Below are 25,490 nucleotides of genomic sequence, written 5' to 3'. Positions count from 1 at the left end.
TACAGGCCTGTGCATAAGGTAAAGGTATGTCCTGCAGGAAGTGGTGTATTCTCTCCAGTCTGACACAGTGCTCTCTGCTGACATCTCTGGCTGAGACAGGAACTGTCCAGAGCAGCAACAAATCCCCATAGAAAACCAGCCAGAGATGTCAGCAGAGAGCACTGTGTCAGACTGAAAATAAAACGTTTCCTGCAGGACATATAGCCAGTAGCAGATTATAATAGCATACCTCCCAACTTTTGCAAAGAGGGACATGTGCGCAGCGGTCCCCATAGCCACGCCCCCATAGCGACCCTCCATAGCCACGCCCCATAGCGACCCTCCATAGCCACGCCCCCATAGCAACCCTCCATAGCTACTCCCCTACAGTCACCACATGCTGCGGACTGAATAGTGCCCTATACGGTATCCAATCCCCCCCAAAATGCCCTATATAGTATCCAATCCCCCATTATAGTGCCCCACATAGTATCCAATCCCCCCAATAGTGCCACACATAGTATCCAATCCCCCACATAGTATCCAATGCCCCATATAGTGCCCCACATAGTATCCAATGCCCCATATAGTGCCCCACATAGTAGCCAATGCCCCCATATAGTGCCCCACATAGGAGCCTATGCCCCCATATAGTGCCCCACATAGTAGCCAATGCCCCCATATAGTGCCCCACATAGTAGCCAATCCCCCATATAGTGCCCCACATAGTAGCCAATCCCTCCATATAGTGCCCCACATAGTAGCCAATGCCCCATATAGTGCCCACATATTAGCCAATGCCCCCATTTATGCCCCACATAGTAGCCAATCCCCCATATAGTGCCCACATAGTAGCCAATCCCCCATATAGTGCCCCACATAGTAGCCAATGCCCCCATATAGTGCCCCACATAGTAGCCAATCCCCCATAAAGTGCCCCACATAGTAGCCAATGCCCCCATATAGTGCCCCACATAGTAGCCAATCCCCCATATAGTGCCCCACATAGTAGCCAATCCCCCATATAGTGCCCCACATAGTAGCCAATGCCCCCATATAGTGCCCCACATAGTAGCCAATCCCCCATATAGTGCCCCACATAGTAGCCAATGCCCCCATATAGTGCCCCACATAGTAGCAAATGCCCCCATATAGTGCCCCACATATTATCCAATCCCCCATATAGTGCCCCACATATTATCCAATCCCCCATATAGTGCCCCACATAGTATCCAATGCCCCCACATAGTAGCCAATGCCCCCATATAGTGCCCCACATATTATCCAATCCCCCATATAGTGCCTCAGATAGTATCCAATGCCCCCACATAGTAGCCAATCCCCCATATAGTGCCCCACATAGTAGCCAATCCCCCACATAGAGCCCACATAGTAGCCAATCCCCCCATATAGTGGCCAATCCCCCATATAGTGCCCCACATAGTATACAACCCCCCCATATAGCGCCCCACATATTAGCCAATCCTCCCATTTGTGTGGCCCGACCAGAAAAACAATAAACCAGTAACTCACCTGTCTGCCGGTCCCAGCAGCTCCTCTCCCGGCAGAGCGCGCACTCCCATCATCTTCCGGGGCGGGCAGCCAAAAATACATAATTTAAGTGGTGTATTGTATCCTGGCTACAGTTCTGCCATGATTTGCAAAATAACTATATAAAAAAAACAGCTATGCCAAATTCAGAAACCATAGCACACCAAATAATGTAATGAGTAAAAGTACTTTATTATAACAGGTACAATATTAGATATTACTGATCCCACAAACTTAAAAACAATTAAAATGTATAGCCCACAAGGGGGTACCCGGTATATTACCACCCACAATGACAGCCCAATCTAAGTATGTCACACACCCTGTACAAGTAAAGTGCACGTGCAATACGTGAGTGATCTATAACAAATCTAATTGGCACCAGCAATCCACAATATCAATAAATATATGCACTGAAAGAGGTGTCACCTAATAAATAGGGAAACTGTATTTGAGAACAACCAATTGCAAATCAGTTCAAGTGATAAAAGGTATAAGCTCTATAAGCACTGTCACCTAGTAAATAAGAAATCGTGTACAAAGACAGTAAAGTCAAAATCAGATAAAGATAGTAAGATACCACCATAAATAACAAGCAACAGGGTGGTGATGGGGTGTCAAGGAAAAGAGCCCCACGCGGTCCGTCTGCCCAACCGGACTTCCTCAGGGGTACTGTACAAAGGTTAGGGACCGTTATTTATACAGAAATATCAAATGATTAAATAAATCATACAAATAATTGTTAATACCTGTGTATCGGGAGCTGCCCATTGCTCCATGCTGGCTCCAAGATGACCAATGCGTGACCAATGCGTCAGTGCGCATGTCCGGTTCATTGCGGTCACGTGACCACGTCTGTCTGACTCTAAGTCACATGACCGAGATAAGCTGACATAAAGTCACATGATCGCTGTAAAACATTGTATTTGCAACAACCATCGAAAACGAGTTTCACATAATTGTATTGGATATATTGCAATGAAACACACTACATTATGGTTATAAAGAGCATATGTATTCATGCTGTCTCCAAGATAGCGCCGATAGCGTGACCCATGCATTAATACGCATGTCCAGTTCAATGCGGTCACATGGCGCGTCTATCTGACTCTAAGTCCCTGAGAAAGTCCGGTTGGGCGGACGGAACGCGTGGGGCTCTTTTCCTTGACACCCCATCACCACCCTGTTGCTTGTTATTTATGGTGGTATCTTACTATCTTTATCTGATTTTGACTTTACTGTCTTTGTACACGATTTCTTATTTACTAGGTGACAATGCTTATAGAGCTTATACCTTTTATCACTTGAACTGATTTGCAATTGGTTGTTCTCAAATACAGTTTCCCTATTTATTAGGTGACACCTCTTTCAGTGCATATATTTATTGATATTGTGGATTGCTGGTGCCAATTAGATTTGTTATAGATCACTCACGTATTGCACGTGCACTTTACTTGTACAGGGTGTGTGACATACTTAGATTGGGGTGTCATTGTGGTTGGTACTGTACCGGGTACCCCCTTGTGGGCTATACATTTTAATTGTTTTTAAGTTTGTGGGATCAGTAATATCTAATATTGTACCTGTTATAATAAAGTACTTTTACTCATTACCTTATTTGGTGTGCTATGGTTTCTGAATTTGGCATAGCTGTTTTTTTGATATAGTTATATTGGTCTATATGCTTACCATTTAGCACCCATTATTTACATTGAGTTGTGCATGTCCATTACTTCTGTTTGTTTCATGATTTGCAAAACAATCGCTGCTTTTTTACCGCAGTTTTGCACTAATCAGGACATTGTGATATTATATTATGTATCCCCTCCTATGAACACCACGCTAGTGCTGCCATAGTTACAGCGGGGTAGGGGGGTCCAAGCTTGGTGAACAGCCCGGGGCCTATGATAAAGTTAATCCGCCCCTGTATATGGCAGCTAATAAGTATGGGAAGACTTGCTATTTTTAATAGAATTAAATTACAATTTTTTATAACTTTCTGACACCAGTTGATTTAATAAAAAAAAAAAAAAAAAATTTCGCTGGACAACCCCTTTAACCAGTGAAGGGCTTCTGTGTCCTCCTGATGTATGGGTCCAGTTGCAGCTTTGACCTCTGCAGCTTTACACCCTGCTGTATATGGTATTCTGCACTGCAAGCCACAAGGCTGCGGTACCGCACACAGATGCTGCATACACGGTTATAGGAACTGGGACGTTTCTCTCCTCACGCTGGTTGTGAACACTAGGGCCACAATGGGAAATGTTATTACCTTTACGGACATATGATTCCTAGTACCGGCCCTGACCACTAGGGGCAGAGGTGGTTTACCTGGGAGCAGGTAAGTGAGTGCTATAGTAACCTGTGCTGTGTGGACACTGGTGACCGCCCACCATGCTATCTCCACGTGGCGACCGCACTAGAGCAGGACGTCAGGCAGAGGGCGGGATCCGGGCAGTGCGCTAAGGACGTCACTAATCTTTCATTCATTGCCTATTCCAGACCACGCCCATTCCCCATAGCTGGCGCCCATTGGCTTTCAGAGCAGGGGGTGTGCGCTATAAACAATTCTCTTTTGACAGGAGGCTTGTCGAAGCCCCGCCCACAACCTATGCAGCCAATGGAATAAGAGCCGGGAAGGTGCGTGCGGGGATATGGTAGCTGCGCACCGCCCGGCCTGTCCTTACTGAGTGTAACATCAGGCCCGAGCAGACGACAAAGGATCGGCAGCATGTCCTACAGCATCGAGCAGAGGGCCAAGGCCAACAGCCTGGAGTACCGGCTCTACTTCAGTGAGTGATGCGTCACCGGGAGGGGCGGAGAGGGAGGGGAGCTGTCATACTGGTCCCGGCATGGAGCATGGCTGTACACAACAATGGCCGCACGCCTAGTCACCTGTGTGTACGGGGATCTGCCCTGCTGAATAAATACAGGCACCTGCTGGCATGAGAGTAGTGACAGGGAAAGAGGGTAATGGCAGATCCTATATACACTGACAGGGTGATCACCCCCATCATGGATCTGCTGAAGGGGGGTTATTACCTGTTCTTATTAGTAATACCTATCAGGTTATCAGTCCTGGGGCTTTTCCATTTAGTTTGTTCCATATTGTAGGACTTAGTGGGTTGGCAGCACTGGGTACATTGTGGCAGATGTATGAAGTATCAGGATTGTAACTGTCTTCAACTTCTGGTTGTGAATAATAATAATAATTAGATGTTTCCAGTTAATGACAGCAAGCAGAGATCTTCTAACAAAGTGTAGTAGAAGTTATAAAAGAATACAGGCTGCTACTTTATATGAAGGTTCTGCACTAGGACCAGATCTTGTACAGAGCCATCACAGGCATTCTCTTCCATCCATTAAATCCAGTGGGAACTATAGAGACTTGGGACTCCACAATGCTCCTTAGTTGCACTCTTCATAGACCTGTATTAGACCAGGAGCACAAAGTTCATGGAAGCTATGCACCTATGTAGTGTACCTAAGATTACATCTTATCTTCTATCCACAGGACTGACCAATCTGCACAGTAGGGATCCACCTGCTGGGACACCAACCATTCAGAAGAGCTGGGGACAAGGTGCTGGTGCTCTGTTTACTCACTGGGAGTGCTGAAGGCAGCCGAGCACTTTAGCCTGGATTCTCCATCGATCCTACAGAGAGTGAACAGAGCACCAGCACACATGCATTGCACTGTCACTCCATTCACGCAAGTGGCCAGGAAACCCAGTTTTTAAAATTAAGTGGTGCCAGTGGTGAGACCCCACTGATCAGATACTTAAAATGTACCTGTCATTATAAAAAAGAAAACTTTTGGGAGAATGAGCCAGAAGACTGCAAGCGGGGATAGGAGCCTCTCCCGCCTCTGTGTCACATGATGAATCAGGCTCCTGATGTAAAGGCCCTATTCCACTGGACGATTATCGTTTGCATAATCTTTAACGATTAACGATCTCAAACGACCGCTATTGCGAAAGACCTGAAAACGTTCAGTCATTTCCATGGAACAATAATCGTTACTTATGATCGTAATTGCGATCGTTTTACTTCGCTATTTATTCACTATTGCGTTCGTATCTATTGCAAACGACCGAACGATGTCTTATTCAATGCGAACGTTTTGCGAACGAGCAACGATAAAAATAGGTCCAGGTCTTATAAAGCGATCAACGATTTCTCGTTCGGTCGTTAATCGTTAACTGCATTTCAACCGAACGATTGTTGTTTAGATTCGAACGATTTAACAATAATCTGAACGATAATCGTCCGGTGGAATAGGGCCCTAAGTCTATGGAACTCAACTTTTTTTTTCCTGACACAGAGCAGGGAGCAGACGCCCTGCAGCCTGGTCCTCTCCCGACTTGTTCTCACTAGTGGTACGAGTCTGCAAACTCAGACCTGGACCAATTAAAACTTTTGGCATGTCTCTAAAGGTCAAAATTTTTATTATGATGAAAGGTACTTTTTAATAGGTCTTCTATGGATATGTCATTAGGTTTATTCTTTGGAAAACCCTAGTATGGCCATTCCGGGGCTACGGCTGAACATATAGGGGAGGGTTAATCAAACCTTGTGCAAAGAAAAAGTGGAGCAGTTGCCCATAGCAACCAAAAAAAATTTGAACCTGCTGATAGGTCCTTATAGCGCACGGGGCGCCAAGGATGAAGGTAAGCTTCTTACTTACATCAGATACAATCAGTGACAAAGACTATAGGAAATCAACTTGCACGCCAACAATGTTAGAGATATCAAAAATATAAATTACATTCATCCTCATGACTGTTTTCATGCTATTAGAAGTTTAATCTTTATGCCGTTTTGGTCCACGGGGGGCAGGACTACCGCCCGCAGTGCACCGATCCACCCCAGCTGGCCCTGCTCAGCTGATATTTATCAGAAAGGGCAGGCCAGCCAGGGGTGAAGTGGTGCATTTTGGGGGAGAAATCCTGCCCCCGAGCACCAAAACACCTAACTGGCATGAAGATTAAACTCCTAATAGTACTGAAAGGATGGTGAGGATGAAGGTAACAAACAGACCTTGTGGTATAGAGTCATATCAGCAGGTTAGATTCTCCTAGTTTACTTTAAAGCTTTCTGAGGCCTTTTTAGAAATGAAAGCCGAAATCACGTTGGTTGCTATGGTTAGTGCTTCATTGTTACTTTGCACAAGGCTTGAAAAAAAGAAAGTAAAGAGAGTTCAACTGCTAAGAAAAAATAGGAGAGACTGCCAAGGCTAAGCAATATCTTTTATATACCCCTGAAAGTGAACAAGAAAACTAAAATATACACTTATGGTCCTCAAGGCTAGACAATATCTTTTCTATACCCCTAAAGGTTAAAAAAAAAAGCTAAAATATACACTAATGGTCCTCAAGGCTAGACGCTTGTTGCATTTATGTAGATGTATTTATTAAGAATAGGTATTTTGTGCTGACATTTTGCACTCATCACCACTCGCTTACATGTACCTTCTTTATCCTACCATCTTGGAAAGCACGTACAATAAGTGATGATACTACTGTATGTAGTTTTTCATGAACGCTATACTGATATCATGGCGCCTGCCACCTTAGGAAAGATGCATCACTGGAGTGGTGACCATAGTCTTTAATTGACTTTCATGGCTTATGGTGAGTGATAGAGGTGCCAGAGATAAAAGGCCTGAATATATACAGATGGTTGAGGTATTTATGACATTGTCTTGGCTAATATAGATGTGTTATGGTGAAGTAATTGGAACATTGAAACAATTGCAGACTAGACATCAGTCTGTCTGGTCTGTTCTTTATCTGATACTAGAAGCTACTAATTATTGGTGTACACTTATTAATAAAATGAAGGCTGCCATGTTTATGAAGACCCCCTGACACTCTCTCAGTATTTTCTTTTTTTTTTTTGCTGTATAAAAGCATGTCCACACACAGCAGATTTCTCTACTGTAAATCTGCTACGTGATCTGCACGTTTTGCTTGTGTATTTTGCCATGAAATCTACGCCATGCATTGCAGTAGGTGAAATCTGCAAACATTCTGTAAACCCATTAAAGTGACTCTGTACCCACAATCCGTCCCCCCCAAACCACTTGTACTATCAGATAGTTGCTTTTAATCCAAGATCTGTCCTGGGGTCCACTTTGCAGGTGATGCAGTTATTGTCCTAAAAAAACAACTTTTAAACTTGCAGCCCTGTGCCAAACTGCCGTGGCCTAGAGTATCTGTGCCCTAACCTTGCACCATCCCTCCGTCCCTCCCCCCCCCCCCTCTTCATCATTAGGAATGCCACCTGCAGGATTTTTCCTATTCCTCTGCAGTGAATACTGCACAGTTGCCTTAACGATCCGGCCCATGTGCAGTGTTCACACAGCTGATGAATAGTAAAAAATCTGCCTGGAGCATTCCTAATGATGAGGAGGGACAGAGGTTGTGCCAGCCTAATGCACAGACACTCTGGGCCACGCCAGTTTGACACAGGGCTGCAAGTTTAAAAGTTGTTTTTTAGGACAATAACTGCATCACCTGCCGAACGGACCCCAGGACAGATCTTTGACTAAAAGCAGCTATCTGAAGGTACAAGCGGTTTGGGGTGGGCAGATTGTGGGTACAGAGTCACTTTACAGGTATGTTCCCATGTACTGCCGTGTATATATAGTCTGTGAGAATCTGCAGCATATATAGTGTATGTGAATATAGGCTAGGAACACACATTGCAGAAGTAATGCAGATTTTCTACAGCAGACAAGGAGCGAGACCAAGATTAAAGAGAAATAGGAGATATAAAGGAAAGATTTAGGGGGCGTTTATGATGAGCGACATTTCATACGCCCCTCTAATCTCAAAGCCATGTGAAGCTTTAGACTTGTGTCTCAGCCTGTGTGTCTGATGAGAACATGTCATCAGAAAATAACTCAAGTTTTTAAGTTTTTATGTTTCAGCTTTACTATCTATATTACACAATTTACAATATAATGTACAATAATAATTTCTTCTGGCCGCTAGGCTTAAAACGAAGGTGAGACTTCCTGTCCTGTCTGTGATAATAAGGAAATAGCTGTTGAAAAGTGATCTGTACAGTGAAAGGTGACTCCAGTAGATAGTTTTCAATAGATGACCCTCACCGCTCATCCTCCCTTTCCCTGTAGATTGACTTTTGCACAGGGGGGGAGATTTATCAAACATGGTGTACAGTAGAATTGTCTCAGTTGGCCCTAGCAACCAATCAGATTCCATCTTTCATTTTTCAAAGAATCTGTGAGGAATGAAAGGTGGAATCTGATTGGTTGGGGCAACTGAAACAATTCTACTGTGCACCATGTTCACAGAGCAACCAGAGTTCACAGAGCATGCTTACAAGTGTGTCCTATACAATACAAGGTCAATAAATTCTGTTAAAAACCACCTGAACAAGATGTACATAAAAAAATAAAAGGTACAATCCAACAGCTTTTTCTTACCCGCAGAATAACAAATGCAAATCCACAGCTGTTTAGGTATTTTGGAAGATTGCAGTATATAGCTATAGGTAGAAATAATTGGTAACAGTGGAATAAATATCCTTCATACTGTATATCGAAGGTGTTAAAGACATTTAAAAAAAGCAGATTTGCTATCATGTATTTCCCCTAATAATGGTGGCATAGCATTGTGATAGGGATACATGGCTCATAACAGTGCATTTTGGCTAATTGGAGCAATCGAAGAATAGTCAGATGTATTCTAGAGGCAGCGCTCACCTTTGCCTTCACCCTCTTATTGGTGATCGATGTCTGCAGACACAATAGCCTGTCGATCACTGTCATAAGGCAGGATGTGCCCAAATGTCAAGAATACATCAGACTCCTAGGTATGGGCCTGGTGTATGCTCTGAATGTTGCTGTTTCCTTTTTTTTTTTTTTTTTTTTTTTTTTTTTTTTTTTTTTTTTTTTTTTTGCATAGGCCATCATAGTCTGACTGATCTGCTTTAATGCTGCCAAAGAGCTCAAGAGCATAACCTTCTATTGGGAAACTTGTTTGTCGGTCAGGGGTTGCCTGCCACCACATCTGCTGCCTCTGTCCTTTAATTTCACAATTAACCAAATTCTTTGTAAATTAGCCAAAATATAAAAAGAAGCAAACGTTAGTGCATTATGACCATTATCATGGGTATCAAGGGTAGTGCGGTGTGAAGCATAACTATGCTCAGCCAATCGCGGCTGATCAGCTGATGACGCGCTGAAGGGGGGCCGGCATTAGGGAGGGTGGTGCGGTCCGGTTGGTCTTCCTGAAGATGACGTGATCGTCCCAAGATGGCCGGGGTACGACAGTGATACCGTAAGTATACAGTATTACACTTCCGGCTCTAGCATGGGGGGACGGAAACACGGGGAAGGGGGCCATTCACTTAAATAACACACATTATAAAGTTGTATAACTTTGTAATGTGTGTTATTTAGTGAAATAATGCTTTACACCACACTACCTCTTTAAGGTATACATAGTCCTAGAGGGAATCCCTCTTATTAACCAGAATGAGAACCCAGTATTATCATTTTCTTTCTCCAGGGCTTGACACTAGGGGCAGATTAATTTTACCATAGACTATGGTTAGTATTCCAAAGAGTGATTATCGGCCGTATTTGGCCGATGTCAGCCGTTACGGCCGATAATCGCCCCGTGGAATTGACAGCAACGATCAGCCGACATCGTTCATGTCGGCTGATCGTTCATGTCGTTTGTTTTTCAACATGTTGAAAAACAAACGACTGATACAGCAACGATCTGCTGCCGGCGCTCCATGGAATAGGAGCATCGGCAGCAGATGCTGCTGTATCCTATGGGCTGCCCGGACGATCAGCGATTCCCCCGGGCAGCCCCCCGCAGCCTCGTCCCCCCCCCCCCCCCCCCCCCCCCCCATACTCGCTCGCGGCAGCAGCACTAATAGCGCTCGTTTACTCCTGTCAGTAGCCCGTGGAATAGGGCCTTATGGCAGCAGTAGAGTGGTGTTAATAGTATGGGATAGATAGTGTTGTATTTACAATGTACCTGTAAAGTTTTATGGAAAATAATAATTATCAGGCAGCACTGTGCTTTTCTAAATTACTTTCATTTTAAATTTGGTGCCTAAATACCTTTAACAAGGGTGCCATTGTCAACCAGTATCCTTCTTTTCCCACCCTAGACTGGTCACCCAGTATTCTCTTGCACCCCCTGTGTCCCTCTTTTTCATTGCTTGTCCTCCCTGTCCCTTTTCCACATACCTGTACTTTAAAGGACAAGTGCCATGAAAAACTTTTTCCCAGTAATTGAAGCACATTACAAAGTTATATAACTCTGTAATGTGCTTCAATCACCTATCTGCCTCCCTTCCCTGTCTTTTCCCCCCTTCACCCCCTACCAGGAAGTGTCCTAACTCACACAGACCTAATGACTGTCACCAAGCTCTTCTCTCAGCTCCTTCTCCTGTTACACTAGCCTCCCCCCTCCCCTGCCTTGTCAGGTGACTCAGCTTGCTCAGCTCCTATTGGCTGAACAACTGCAAGCCATCACTTGTCACATCTCACTTGCTTATCTTCCCTCCGACTGACTCGGAAACATAGGCAGCCTCCCCCCTCCCCTCATACCCTCTCTCCTGCTGCCGTGGACTCAGTGAGTGAATGAGTCATGTCACTAGAGAAGATAAGCGGAGCAAGCAGAGTCACCTGACAAGGAGGCTGGTGTAACAGGACCTAGAGCAGCCCTCCTGCTGATGCAGCTCATGATGGACCTGTGGTGACATCATATTCACATAAGGTCCTTCAGTATGTTACTGTATTGTCTCCTGGCTGCAGTTTTGCCCTCATTTGTGCAAATTGCGGTAAAGCATTAAAAAAAAATAAAAATAAAATTCTTGCAAATCATGGGAAAACTGTAGCCAGGAGACCAAACACCACTGAAAGTATTGTCATTTTGGGTGGCCATGGGACCTCCCAGGAGTTCTAGGCCCCGGGCTACCGCCCAAAACAGATCTATTATAATCCGCTACTGCTTGACACCACCATGTATTATGGGGCTGCCCATTGATTTAGGGAAGGGCTAAGTTATTCTACGCTTCTTCTCCAGGGCTTCAGCAAAGAAACAGAAGAAGAAGAAAAAGAAGATGTTAGAACCAGGGCTTGTGCAATGGCGAAGTGTCCCCTGGTTCTAACATCTGAATGCTAGTAGCTCTTGATTTTGAGAAGGAAATTTAAAGTGACTGTCCTGTCCCCTGACTGTATACTGTACGTGGCTGTGCCTAGTACTGCAACCTGTCACATCATACAGATTCAAACCTGTTTGAATAGGTAGGTGTGTAAACATTCCTAAACCACCACCATTGACTGTAGTTTAATTTTTACCCTAATTTTCCCATCTAAAGTAATTAAAATATAATTTTTTTTTTATGCCATTTTTAAAAAGATCTGTTAGAGTCCATGTTAACAGTATTGCAGATGCCTGTTATGGCCAGTTGTACTGATTTGGGATTTGCCCACTAGTGTAGATTGGATTGGAAATATAGGGTACAAATTGGACTGAATTGCAGTAAATGGTGTGGGTTAGTACTTCATGCCATGCCCCATACTGGGGATATATAGCTTTTACTATTTGGTTCACTATTTGTACTGTTCACTAAATAGATGGGCAGGAACATTATTGCAAAATGGAGTGTGATGCAGTTATTGTCCTAAAAAACTTTTAAACTTGCAGCCCTGTGAAAAATTGGCATGGCCTAGAGCGTGTGTGCCCTAGGCCTGCAATGCAAAGGGTGACATTTTCTGTGAATTTGCATGTAGCATTTTGACAAAAAACCTACATATCAGTCCTACAAAATTATCGTATTCACTCAGAAATAAGGTAACAGTGAAGGAATTTGTAGACTACTTTTGAACCATTAACATATTTGGGCATGGTTCCGGTTCCTGGTAGTATACGTTGGCATATCAATCTACTAGTATGCTGATATAGAGCTTGAATTCAAGTGTGTCTGTCACGACAGCCTGCTTCAGAATCAGAAGCAAGATCCTCTCTTAGGGTATGTACACACTACGGAATTTGGGCGGATAACCCGTTGTGAATAGAATAGAGTCTATGGCACGGGCAGAGGGTTAAGTGGCTGGTTATCCGCCCGGCTTCTGTAGTGTGCACATACCCTTAATCTGGAAGTTAAGGTCTCCATGGATATGGATATAGATATGGAGATGCATTAAGATGGATCCAATAGGGGTCCCACGCATTAGGGTCTCATTGTCTCTGTATGCATAGAGACCCAAACTTAACAGACGATCTTGCTGCTGATCCAGAAGCTCACCGTCATGACCGATACAGATAGAAGAGAGGGCTGGCAGCAGTGATGGCACACAATGTTGAGCCTTATTACACAGCCTGCTATTCCGGATAAGTGAGCGCTGATACGGAATTACACAGCTCAATAATCGTGAAACATTCTTAGTGATGTCTGGTTAGCCCTTGTCTTTAGTGTCAAACTTTATACTTACCTGACCACGCTCCCTCGTAGTCTAGCTTCTGCCTGCTCCTGGCAGCTGGAACTTCGAAGACTGTCTCTGACTGGAGAGTGCTGCTCGCCAATCTCAGGCTGAGACGAGACTGTCGGGGCCAGTGATTGGCTGAACAGCCTGTCACTTCAGAGACCAGCTCAGAAGTTCCAGCAACTGCAGCAGGGAGCAATGATGATTTTTCAACATTTTAAAAGGCAACGATCAGCCGATCATTTCTTCGGCTGGTGGTGAATGTACTGCATGTAAGCACAAGGGTGGTCTGTGCCCCATCTTCATGTTGATGTGATTGTTGCAAAGACATTGTGTTAAGTTGATGTGTTATATAGCAGCAGGAAGAGGCTAAATGCAGTATAAACAGGTAAAACCTGTGACTGGGAAATCTTATCACATGACTGATAATAATATATATTATAATATTCAGCATGAAGTAAAGTTCTCGGCAGGACATGAGAATTTTCACTGGATTTGTTCTTTACTGATTCGCTGCACATCAAAATGCATCGATGAATGAATACACCAGCTTTGTAAATCGCTTTTGGCAAATGTATAAATATGGACGATATTGATTTTACTAATGTCCAGCAACTCACAAAACAGACACATTTATTTGCTCACACCTAATCCTGACCTTTTACTATTCAGAGTGTGTATATAATCTGCTTCTCCCCCACAGCTTCTCTTCTCTAGAGAAGGTGAATGTCACTAGATTTTGATAAGGCTGGGTTCACGCTATGTTTTTGCAATGTGTGTGTGTTTTTGTTTTGTTTTTATCCATTTTTGCCAAAAAAGCGCATGGGGAAAAATGGATGCATTTGTTTGCATCCGTTTTGATCCGTTCTTTCATTAAAGGGGTAGTGCGGCTTTCAAAATTATTCGCTAAATAACACATTACAAAGTTATACAACTTTGTAATGAATTGTATGTTAGTGAATGCCCCCCTTCCCGGTGTTCCCCCCCCCCCCCCCCCCCCCCCCCAACCCCAGCACAGTTATGCTTAGCCAATCGCGGCTGAGCAGCTAATGACGCGGCACATAGGGGGGCCGGCATGAGTGACGGTCAGAGCGGTTCGGCTGGCCTCCCGAAGATGACATCATTGTCCCAAGAAGGCGGACGGGGGTCAACACGAATCAGGTGAGTATAGTGCATCACACTTCCAGGTCTAGCGTGGGTGGGGGGGGGAACACTGGGAAGGGGGCCATTCACTAACATAATATACATTACAAAGTTGTATAACTTTGTAATGTGTGTTATTTAGTGAATAATTTTGAAACGCCGCACTACGCCTTTAACTTCCATTATTATAAAAGGGATCAAAACGCATTCATTTTTTTACGTACACAAAAAACACATTTTTGTGTAACTTAAAGGGGTTATCCAGTGCTACAATAACATGGCCACTTTCAGAGACAACACAACTCTTGTCTTCAGTTCAGGTGCGGTTTGCAATTAAGCTCCATTCACTTCAATGGAACTGTGCAGCAAAACCCCGCCCAAGCTGGAGACAAGAGTGGAGCTGGCTCTGGAAGAAACGTCAATGGAAGAACAGATCAAAACAGATGCACACAAATGTTTTTTTTAACTGATTAAAGAAAAACGGATTGCAAAAACGTATTGTGTGAACCAAGCCTTAGTGAGCTTTTTAGGGATGGCTAGGGGGGCTTATGCATATTCAGCACTTGTGTCAGCATGTCATCTGTATAATAAATAAGCAATAGAGATAGCACTTTTGAAGTGAAAAAATCTGTGGCTTTATTCACCCCCTTGCAACATTTCGGCTAAACACACTAGGCTTTTTCGGCTAGCATGTCATGTCAACCAGGCACCTGACTGTCAGATGCACAATCTCCAATACAGCCATTATTGTAGAGCTCTGTAAAAACACAGCTCACTAGAATAAAGCCCCTTGATTGCTGTAAAAACGCCCCTTGTGTATGTTGCTTTGGTTAACCAGTATTTACAATGGAAATTTGGACCAGCAGTATTGTCCCTTGTGGCTGATGAAATACACTGGAGTATCCACTTCCTGTGGACGCAGTTTTCTAACTGTATTCCTTTTATTAACACTAGCTGAATCTTTGGCATTCAGCATCATGGTTAAGGGTTGAACAACCCTGTGCTTAAAGGGAACCACATTTGTGCTGTTTAGGCTCACAGGGATGCTGCACAGACCTTGCAGACGGGTCCCCTATTATGGTGGGGGTTGCTGGCTCCCTAGCTTTATGTCCCGGTAAAACGTTGTTTAATACTGCGCGTTAGGAAGGGGGAGAGCCATGAACTAGTCATCTAGGCAGAGAGCCGTCCGTGACTAGTCGCGGCTCCCTGCATGGAAAAAAATGTCCCCGTCTGAACTTCTCCATTATTCTGTACTCTATGCCAGGAGTCACTGGCAATTTGTGCTAAATCACAGAAAGAACAGATTAACAGATTTCTTGCATGTAACAGTGATCAAGTGTCCATGCTTCATTTATATCAACAAGTACAGCAATGCAAAAAGACTTTACATTGCTGTAACTGTTGATGCAAAATAAAGCGTGGATACTTGATAACTAATGTATGCTGTTGGACTACTCTCTAAGTCTACTTGCCCACATACGGGATTATGGGTTATCCAGCATGCATCCAACCTCTGCCACATCCATCTCTGGTCCAGTGCGGATTCGCACCACACACCCAACTCTTGTACATGTTGTAGAGATGTATCAAAAGTTTTGATTGGTTCATACCCTCACTCATAACTAGAATGCTTTAGGAAAAGCAGCATAACAAGAATGATTTGGGAGAAGCACACAGCAGAGTGCTTCTCTCCACACTGTGTGTGCACACAATATGAGGCAGTCCTATAGACTTGCATTAGGAGTCTGTCTTGGTCACAGGCAGAGCTTGGTAGAGAGAGAGCTTAGTATGTGCAGTCATCCTGGCTCCATCTAGCGATTGATTGGTTGGGGTCGTAGCACCCAGACCCCAACCCATTTAAAGAAGAGAATAAATAATAATTCATCAGATCCCACTAAAGTAATACATTATAAACTTTTTTTTTTTATCACATGTGAATGTCTCCGTGTATGTGTAGGCCTGCATCTCACCCCATGTGTCTTTGTGATAAAGTCTGAAAGCTTAATGCAGTAATGCGACTCGGAGAACCAGCAGACTTAATAACAAGCTTTTATTTCAGCCCAGACTTTTGCCTCACATTTGATTTAAAGAGAAATAAAACTCTGTCTGCAGCTTGGCTACATTTTCTAAGGCAGTGATTTCAAATTGGTGGCTCAGAAGGCTATGTGTGGCCCTAGCAATGTATAGAAAAGTACATTCATGTGACCTATGTACCTTGCCTGGAATAATGATCAGACACAAGCTTCTTGTTGTGGGAGTGCTGTGATTTTTTTCTGATTTCTAAAAATTGTTTAAACCAAGGCGGGATTTATTAAGACAAGCATATCGGTACTCCAGTCTTAAAGGGGTATTCTCGTCTCAATTAACATAGTTATATCTGTAGGGCTTGTCAAGTTAAATATTTTTGCAAATGCATTTATTTAGCAAACTTGTCTCCTTTTTCCCAATACAGTATGCTGCTCTTTCCCTCCCATTGTTGACATACCACTATTTTTGGAGCAGAGTGGTGGTCTGTAACCTAGACAACTAGCTGTCAACAACTGGAGGGGAAAGAGCAGCATACTGTATTGGGAAAAAGGAGACAAGTTTGCTAAATGAATGTATTTGCAAAAATATTTAACTTGACAAGCCTTACAGATATAACTATGTTAATTGAGACGAGAACAGTAGTAGATTACAATGGGTCCTTTTCGGGGCCTGGGGCCCTGAGCTCCTGGGGGGCCCATGGCCACCCAAAAAAAACTTATATTTTTAGTGGTGTATTGTCTCCTGGCTACATTTCTGCCATGATTTGCAAAAAATTGCTAATTTTTTACCGCCGTTTTGCACAGATGAGGGCATCATGATATTATCTATCTTATACTATGAACAACACGCTAGTGCCGCCATTGTTACAGTGGGGTGGGGGTGGGGGTGGGGGGGCCCGGGCATGGTGAACAGCCCGGGGCCTATGGTAAAGTTAATCCACCCCTGGCCGAGAATACACCTTTAAGACTGGAGTACCCGCCTTGGTTTGAAACATTTTTAGAAATAGGAAAACATCACAGCACTCCCACAACAAGAAGCTTGTGTCTGATCATTATGCCAAGCAAGGTACATAGGTCACATGAATGTACTTTCCTATACATTGCTTGGGCCACACATAGCCCTCTGAGCCACCAATTTGAAATCACTGCCTTAGAAAATGTAGCCAAGCTGCAGCAAGAGTTTTATTTCTCTTTAGATCAAATGTGAGGCAAAAGTCTGGGCTGAAATAAAAGCTTGTTATTAAGTCTGGTTCTCCGAGTCAGCTGCATGGGTGAAGGCTTTACTGCATTAGGCTTTCAGACTTTATAACAAAGACACATGGGGTGAGATGCAGGCCGCTGGGAGGAAAAGAGCAGCGTATCAGGAAGAGGAGGCAAGTTTTGAGTATATTTGCAAAAATATTTACAAGTCCACTGAGATTTACTATATTAGTTTGGATGAGAATACCCCTTCATATAAATGTTCACCCCTTTGTCCTGTGCTGGTTTTTAGAGATGCACACATCTTAATAAATCTGGCACCTATGAGGCTGCCTCCAAGCTGTTTGCAGGTGTAAATCATAGTAAATTGGGTGGGTGCTGAAAGAAGGTACACCTCCTCTGCACTATGCCACACCACCCATGTCCACCCAGCAGGCATACAGAATGCATGGTAAAATCGTAAAAGCTCACATTTTTGTCTCTATTTTTTGGCCACCAACTTTTTGCTGTTTTGGACCCAGGCATAAGGATAATAACTCCCTCCCCCCCCCCCTCCTAAATTGTCAAAACATGACATATGGGTGCTTTGACCCAGTCCTGGTAAATGTGATGTGTAGCCCTTTAAGTAAAATACTACATATAAGGTCCCCACAATTTGTCATTTTTGGTTTTAGCACATCTTCCGTAAGGGGCATCTGTGGTAGTCTAAAGGGGACCTCTCTGACAATAGAGATTTGTTTTCAAAATGGATGACCTCATTGAAATCAATTGGTCCCTTTTCTGTCTGTAATTTAAAATTCTGATTTATGGTCAGAAAAAAACTGAAGCCTATTTTGTGTTCTTCTGTCAGGAACCTTTGTTACAGATTCCGTCACAATAGATGGACAATCTATAAAATGCAACGCTATATTTTCCCATCCAAATGACTGATACCTTGGCAGAACCTGATAGACTCCACTATAAGACACTGAGCAACTGTTAGCCTTATTGGAATACACTGAATAACAGATCTGGCTCTGCATCTTGGGTGTTACCAAACTAACCTCACATCATTGCTAGAAATCATGATACTAGAAGTTTAATCGGGTAAAACCGGAGCAATGTACAGGTTTTACATCGGGAATACAGAATAGTAGTAATAAAACACGGACCGCTCATCTTAAGTATTCTCACAGCAGAGTTTTTTTTTATTGTGAAACTATTTATAAATTTATGTATCGTATATACTGTGTTCTGACCTCATCAGAGAAGCCATAAACAATCTTGGCTTCAGGTTTTTCATACAAACCCGGGTGGTAGAGTGTATGAGAACGGACTACAGCTCATCTATTAGTGACCAGAGCAGGGAGCACAGCGCTTCTTAATCTCTTAGTAAGATTTACTTCTTTAAATAGCCTTTACTTCTTGACCTTTCACAGATGTATAATCCTAAGGCCTGTAGAGAAGTCTCCTCCACTGATGTTGGAAGGTCATATTTTATATGTGCACTGACCTATATGGCTGAAAGCTCTGTTACCATGATCATGTTTTTTTTTTTGTGCATCCGGCTACTTTATCTACTGTAACAATAAAATAAAGTGTGGGATCAGTCAGTAGCAGATTTATGTCTTACAATCTTTTTTGGGCATGTTAACACTCCAGGATTTTTATACAGTGCAGCATAGGCTATTATTAGAGAATAGTGTAGAGGTTCTCTTCTATGCCTTGTTCTTTGATTTTAATAATGCTGCCTACATTTCCCATAAGGCTTCTGGTTTTGCATAGAGTGTGGGTGGGATAGGATCAACGGCAGGTCAGCTAGTGAGGGCTTTTCAAGAAATATTGCCATGACCTACTATGACAAGTCTTCAGGGCGTTTTCAAAGGTTTTTTTTTTTGTTTGTGTTTTTTTTTCCTTTTCTTTTTTTCCAACGATTTTCCAAATCACAGTAAAAAGATTCAGTTTACGCAGTTGCAGTAAAAAAATCACCATTTTTGTCTGATTTTGGCTAAATCACTGCAAAAACTTAACATATGAACACTCGGGTCAGGTCAGATGTAGAACTAGACTAAATCTTGATCCCATAGAGAGACCAGCTGCAGCAGCAAGTGAACCATGCAAGGACACAAGCGAATGACGATCTCCGAGATCAGTGCAAGTTGGCAGTGCCTCCAGAAACAAGAGCTGTGAGTAGTTGCTGTGGGCAGTTTACACCCAGTTTACCCTTTAATAAATCTCCCTCATAATTTTTAACCCCCCTCCCCCAATATGGGGGATCGGCGGGAGGAGGCAGCCGCACATTGCCTCCCCCCGCCGCCACCGCCTGCAGAGGAGCTATGCTCCCCCAGTGCAGTTGACCCCATAGACGCTGTGGTCGGTGTGACCGCAGCGTCTATGGGGAATCTGGAGGGAGATCCGCCCCCTGATGCCGCACATTGCCTCCCACCACTGCTGCTGCCCGGAGGGCAGCTTCCCCCCCGGGCAGTAAACCCCCATAGACACTTAAGGGTCTACGGGGTATCCAGACGGAGATCTGTTTCTCTGGAGCCATGTGAGCGATTGTGTGGCTGCGGGGGGTAATCATAGCAACCCAGATGCTGTCTAGTGTGTTAGTAATGATCAGGCCCCTGCACTGAGGCAGGGGCATGATAGTTTGTATGACCTGTCAATGTCCTACACTGTATAGTGCGTTCCAGCACATATCATGTGCTGTGATGTAATGTGAGTTCTTTGTTAAGCCAAGCTCCTTCACTAGAGGCCCCCCTCTTGAGCTAGCGCAGACGCAGGGCCGATTCTGGGTTCTAAAATTGAAACTGCGCCCCTTCCCCCGCAAACACAACTATATACCAGCAGTGAACATTGCATATATGACTACATACCAACAGTGTATGAATTGAGAGGAAGAAAGCTGCAGGGACTTACCGGTTCTGTAGCGGTATTTCTTTATTTATTCATGGTTAAAAAATGGGATTGGTACATGTATCTGGGACGTCAGACGCCACATCTCACAGGTGCATCACACACATGACTGCCATTTCGCGCGCATGCGCGCTTCATCAGGGTGCTTACATACCAACAGTGCATACAGAACTATATAACAGAAGTGCATACACTAAGGGTATGTTCACACTGAGTAAAACAGGCGGAATTCTGCGGTGGAACTCTTCGCCGCAGAATCCCGCCTGTCTCACTGTCCCATAGCCCGTAACGTCACTACTTTGAGCGGAGAGCGGCGGCTGCGGACAGTGAGACAGGCTGGGACAGTGAGACAGGCGGGATTCTGCGTTGGAATTCCGCCTGTTTTACTCAGTGTGAACATACCCTAACATGTATTAGTGCCAGTCTTAGTGGTGGTGACATATGGGGAGCCAAGTGTTAGAGACCCCATAATAGTATAGGTCTCAGACTGCCTAATACTGGCAGCTTCAGACACTCAATAATACTGTTAGCCTCAGAGACCACCTTACCCATATCATAATACTACTCCCCCTTCATCCTCCTTCCCTCTCCATCATCATACTACTGCCCCCTTCATCTTCCTTCCCCCCCCCTTCATCCTCCTTCCCCCTCCATCAACATATTACTCCCCCCCTTCATCCTCCTTCCCCCTCCATCATCATGCTACGACCCATTTCACCATCCTCCTGCCCTTCCATCATCATACTACTTCTCCCTTCATCCTCCTCCTGTCCTTCCATCATCATAGTACAACCCCTCTCATCCTCCTGCCCTTCCATCATCATACTACTCCCTTCATCCTCCTCCTGTCCCTTCATCATCATACCACTAGCCCCTTCATCTGTATTTAAAACAAAAAAAAGCCATACTCGCCTCACCAGTATGGACCCTCCACGGACTCCTCTCCCTGCTCTGCATGGATGACATCACTCGCGCTCGGCAGGGGGCAGGGCTTCCCGTGGGAAGGGGCGGAGCCTCCCGGGACATTGTTTTGCCGGGGCTGTCTCGTCAGAATCAGGATAGTCCCGGCGAAAACCTGAGGGCCCCCACCTGCTCCCCTCCTCTCCATCCGGACCGGGATCCACCGCTTCTCCTTTCCCTCGGTGACAGGAGAAGACGCCACACTGTAATCCTCTCCCCTGTACTGTACGGCATCCGCTGGCTGACAGGCCCCTTCCCCAGGCCACGTCACAGCGCCGTACACGCTCTCTGTTGTACAGCATTGTGACCTGGCCTGGGGGTGGGGCCTGTCAACCCAGCGGATGCCGTACAGTACAGGGGAGAGGATTACAGTGTGAGTGGGGGCGTCTTCTCCTGTCACCGAGGGCCCCGAGTCTGACGGCAGTGCATCCCTAGAAGCTGCAGAGTTGCAGCTTCTAGGGATGTGGAAAGGGGGACAACTGAAGCGGCAGAAGCGGCCCTGCGCAGAAGGCCACTAAGTTTTCTTGTCCATGTCTGGAAAACCTGGGCTTTTACATGGCCACATGTAATATTGCATCTGTGTGCTGACAAGGTACAGTTAGCACCTGTAAGTATTTTTATGGGATATGCTGAGTGGCAGGTTAACGGTGATAAGGTATTACTAGGTATGGGTTATTATCAGTGTCGGACTGGGGTACCTTGGGCCCACCAGGGAATTTAATTCTAGGGGCCCACCCTACATATACCAGATAGAACCAAACCTTTGCACAGCGCTGTGTATGTGACCAGCAATGCTGGCTCACTGCTGGTAACTTGTCAGTCACTCTATGCAAACAGTATAGGATGCCACATAAGTATCTTGAAAGGAGAAGTCCCATTAAAAGGGAACTCCAGGTAGAAGTTAAAAAAATGAAACTTCTGCAGAGGCATAAAGCATTACTTACCTATCTATTCCATTTTTGAAACTACCAAAAATCCATTTGTTTTGGGGGGTTTTGTTCTGTTTTGCGTTTCTGCACTTCCTGGTTTATCAGTTGTACACAGTACTACAGGTTCCAGAATGCAATGCTTTCACTCAGCTGTACTTCACAGTTCTCCACCCTGCCTATTCCCCGCCCAAAGCTGTTGCAGAACATCTAGGCTGTGTTCACACATTGCAGTTTCATTGTGTTACTGAATTATTTGCAGTAATTTATGATTTTATTGTGGTCCCACCCACACAGCACGCTGTATTCTCTACCTGTAACACCACACAGCACGCTGTATTCTCTACCTGTAACACCACACAGTACGCTGTATTCTCTACCTGTAACACCACGCTGCAGTACTGCAATGATACTGCAACATGTGTGAACACAGCCCTAATTTCACTGCACACTTCTGCACAATTAAAGAAATCAGTGCAACACCTGCTTCTGGCCGGTCAGAGATGATGGATCACTTAGGGGATTGGAGGAACCAGCCAAGACTCCTATGACATCACACCCTGCCCCCCTGTCTGCATCATCAGCCTGTCCTCAGCAAATACACACAATGTGAGGCAGAGGGATGTAAGATTTGTCTCCTAAGGGAGGATAACAGAAGGAGCAGGAGACAATGTGGATTTGCACAGGGGCCATTTTTTTCACTTCCTGGATTTCTATCAGTTACCAGTGTGGCAGAACCATACAGATACAGTAATACATTGTATAGACACATATATTTAACTTTCAATGTATTTTTAATAGAAAACAAGTTTTTCTTATCCGGCGAGCCCCTTTAAACTGACAAATCTCAGGCAGGCAAGAACATAATACCGAAAGTATACTTACCTGTACCCGTGCCCTCGTATTTTTTTGAACTTACGCTGTTTACTGTGCATGATCAGGAATGTGATCGTTTAATAGTTCGGGAGAATATGCAAGCGGCGATACCAAATATGTTTATTTATTTGTATTCATAATGTAGGAAAAGGGAGGTGATTTAAAAAAAAGCAAGAATAGGAGGTATTTCAGTATGAATTTTGGGAGTCTTTGTAGAACAGATGGTATAAAGTGGCCTCCATCATAATTATATGGGAAGGTATGGAGGTCATGGAGCAAAAAGAATAAAAATGTGGTGTGAACAAGTCTCTGCTGCCACATCTGTCGATGACAGGAACTCTCCAGAGCAGTAGCAAATACCCATAGAAAACCTCTTCTACTCTGGACGGTTTGTGTCATGAACAGAGGTGGCAGCAGAGAACACTGAGTCAGACTGGAGAGAATACACCACCTTCTGCAGGACATACAGCAGCTGATAAAAAAAAACCTTTATGCACCAGTTGATTTGAAAGAAAAAAAAAAAGTACCAATTTAAATCTACTGAATTCACTACAAATGTAAACCGAGATTAAGACTGTTGCACATCTTCCTGTTTTCTGGTGTTTTTTCCTGGCACTTCTGCCATGTTCTCATTTTAGTGTAAAGTTTAGTTCTAATTTTATCCCCTGTGGGGTTTTTTCGGTACAAATCATGTGATTCCAGGTTTTATGTTGAAGAACTGGGGAAAAAACACTAATTTCCATATAGACATGAAAATATTCCCCCCCCTATAGAAGCTTGTGGCAAAACACAAAAAAACACCATAGCAGGAAAATGTCCTATGGGTGTTGTGTTTTGATTTTCCCCACTGACTAACATCTGGTCTCTGTTTTTGAACCCCAAAAATGGCATATGCCATATTTCTGAGTCCAGCCATATAGTACACGAGAACATACCCCTCTCCTAGTTATTCACAGGATAACGGATAACAAGACCTATAGAGAATTAATGGAGCACCGTCCCCACTGTTTATTGAGGGGGATATGTTTCCCACATTCTCATAACCACTGGGACCCCAACCAATCAGCTTAATATCCGCTATCCTGTGGATTTTGCAGGGAGGGGGGGGGGGCAGCTAGCCCACACCTGCATGTATAGGTGTGGGGGCACAATACTCTGCCTTGTCCCTGATCCTGCCCACACACACACGAGCCACTGGGTTATGTATATATGATGTATATTTATGGTGGTGTCCTTGTTGCTATGATTGGTGTGACCCTGTCACTTCATAAAACCTTTTGCCAAGCCTTGTAGATGTAGGTATAAGCCTTGTGATACATGTTTTTTCTTCAAGATTTGAGTGTTATTTTAATCCAGGGATATGCACATACAAGCAGGAGTTCCTCCAGTCACCGCTCTATATTACTTTTGAGCATTGTGCAGGTGATAGATCTGTGTAGCAGGCAGATATCCAGCTTTATGACTCTGCAATATGTAATGCATCCCCAACTCCCCCAAGAATGCAAAATAAAGACACAACACATTGTAATCAGGTGTCAAAGGGTCCCAATTTTATTTAAAATTACATGACACTGAAAATGGCAGACCCCCGACTCACGAAGAGTCATCCTCCAGCACTCAGGCGAGGAAAAAACCCCTGTGGGGGAAACCTCGAGAAAGCCATGGCTGGAGAGCTGCCCCTCCCCTGGGCTTAGAGGGTAATACCATACTATAAGTATAATAAACTGGATGTGAGAGAGATGAGGCTGCAATATCTGTCACCTTATTGATGGCTAGGCGGCTGTATCTCTTCTCCTTCACAGATCCAGGTCCCCTGCTAGAACCTCCAAATTTCATCAAGGGTAGTAAATTAGTCAAGCTCAAGGTCCTCTGGCGCATCCAAGATGGCACTGATCAGAGCGCGGTGCATGGCTTTATGGAACCTTCTTTATGACATAAGCGCTTGTCATCACAGTGCATGGTTGCCATGGTTACTGCAGGTAAACACATCTGAAGCATTAACCCATTAATGACTGGCGATGTGCTTCACTGCAGAGGTCACACACTTGTGACCAAGCAAACAGCCTATGGTTAGGCCACACTAAGAACACTAAATAATATGGTTTGATGTGGCCCATAGCAACCAATCACAGCTCAGCTTTTGTTTCTCAAATTACTCTGGTAAAATAAAAGCTGAACTGTGATTGGTTGCCATGCACAATTTAGACAGTCTAATCTGCCCATAGCAACCAATCAAAGCTCAGCTTTAATTTTATAAGAGCTTGTTAATATATGAAAGGTGAGCTGTGATTGGTTGCTATAGGCGAATCAGATTGTGTTTTATCTCTGGCAGGTTGATAAAGCTGCTCCATTGCTTTTTGGGGGGACACTTGTGGTTCACAGACATTTCTATATACAGTTTAGAAAACCACTGGTATACAGTTATGTGGCGGATTTGTTAACATGAATGAG

The 25,490-nt window shown here is 44.2% G+C and overlaps 1 protein-coding gene across 1 annotated transcript in view; it reads left to right on the top strand.

Annotated features, from left to right (window-relative positions):
* Positions 1 to 4,158: 4,158 nt before the first annotated feature.
* PPA1 (inorganic pyrophosphatase 1) overlaps positions 4,159 to 25,490 on the top strand; it is a 101,579-nt gene continuing 80,247 nt past the window's right edge. Inside the window, exon 1 of the mRNA XM_069980549.1 lies at positions 4,159 to 4,322. Within this exon, the coding sequence (XP_069836650.1) occupies positions 4,262 to 4,322 (61 nt within the window). The 5' untranslated portion in view covers positions 4,159 to 4,261. The remainder of the gene's footprint in view (positions 4,323 to 25,490) is intronic.

Source organism: Dendropsophus ebraccatus, chromosome 8 (assembly GCF_027789765.1).
Source record: "Dendropsophus ebraccatus isolate aDenEbr1 chromosome 8, aDenEbr1.pat, whole genome shotgun sequence".
Lineage (NCBI taxonomy): Eukaryota > Metazoa > Chordata > Amphibia > Anura > Hylidae > Dendropsophus > Dendropsophus ebraccatus.
This window is presented reverse-complemented; position numbering and strand designations above follow the sequence as displayed.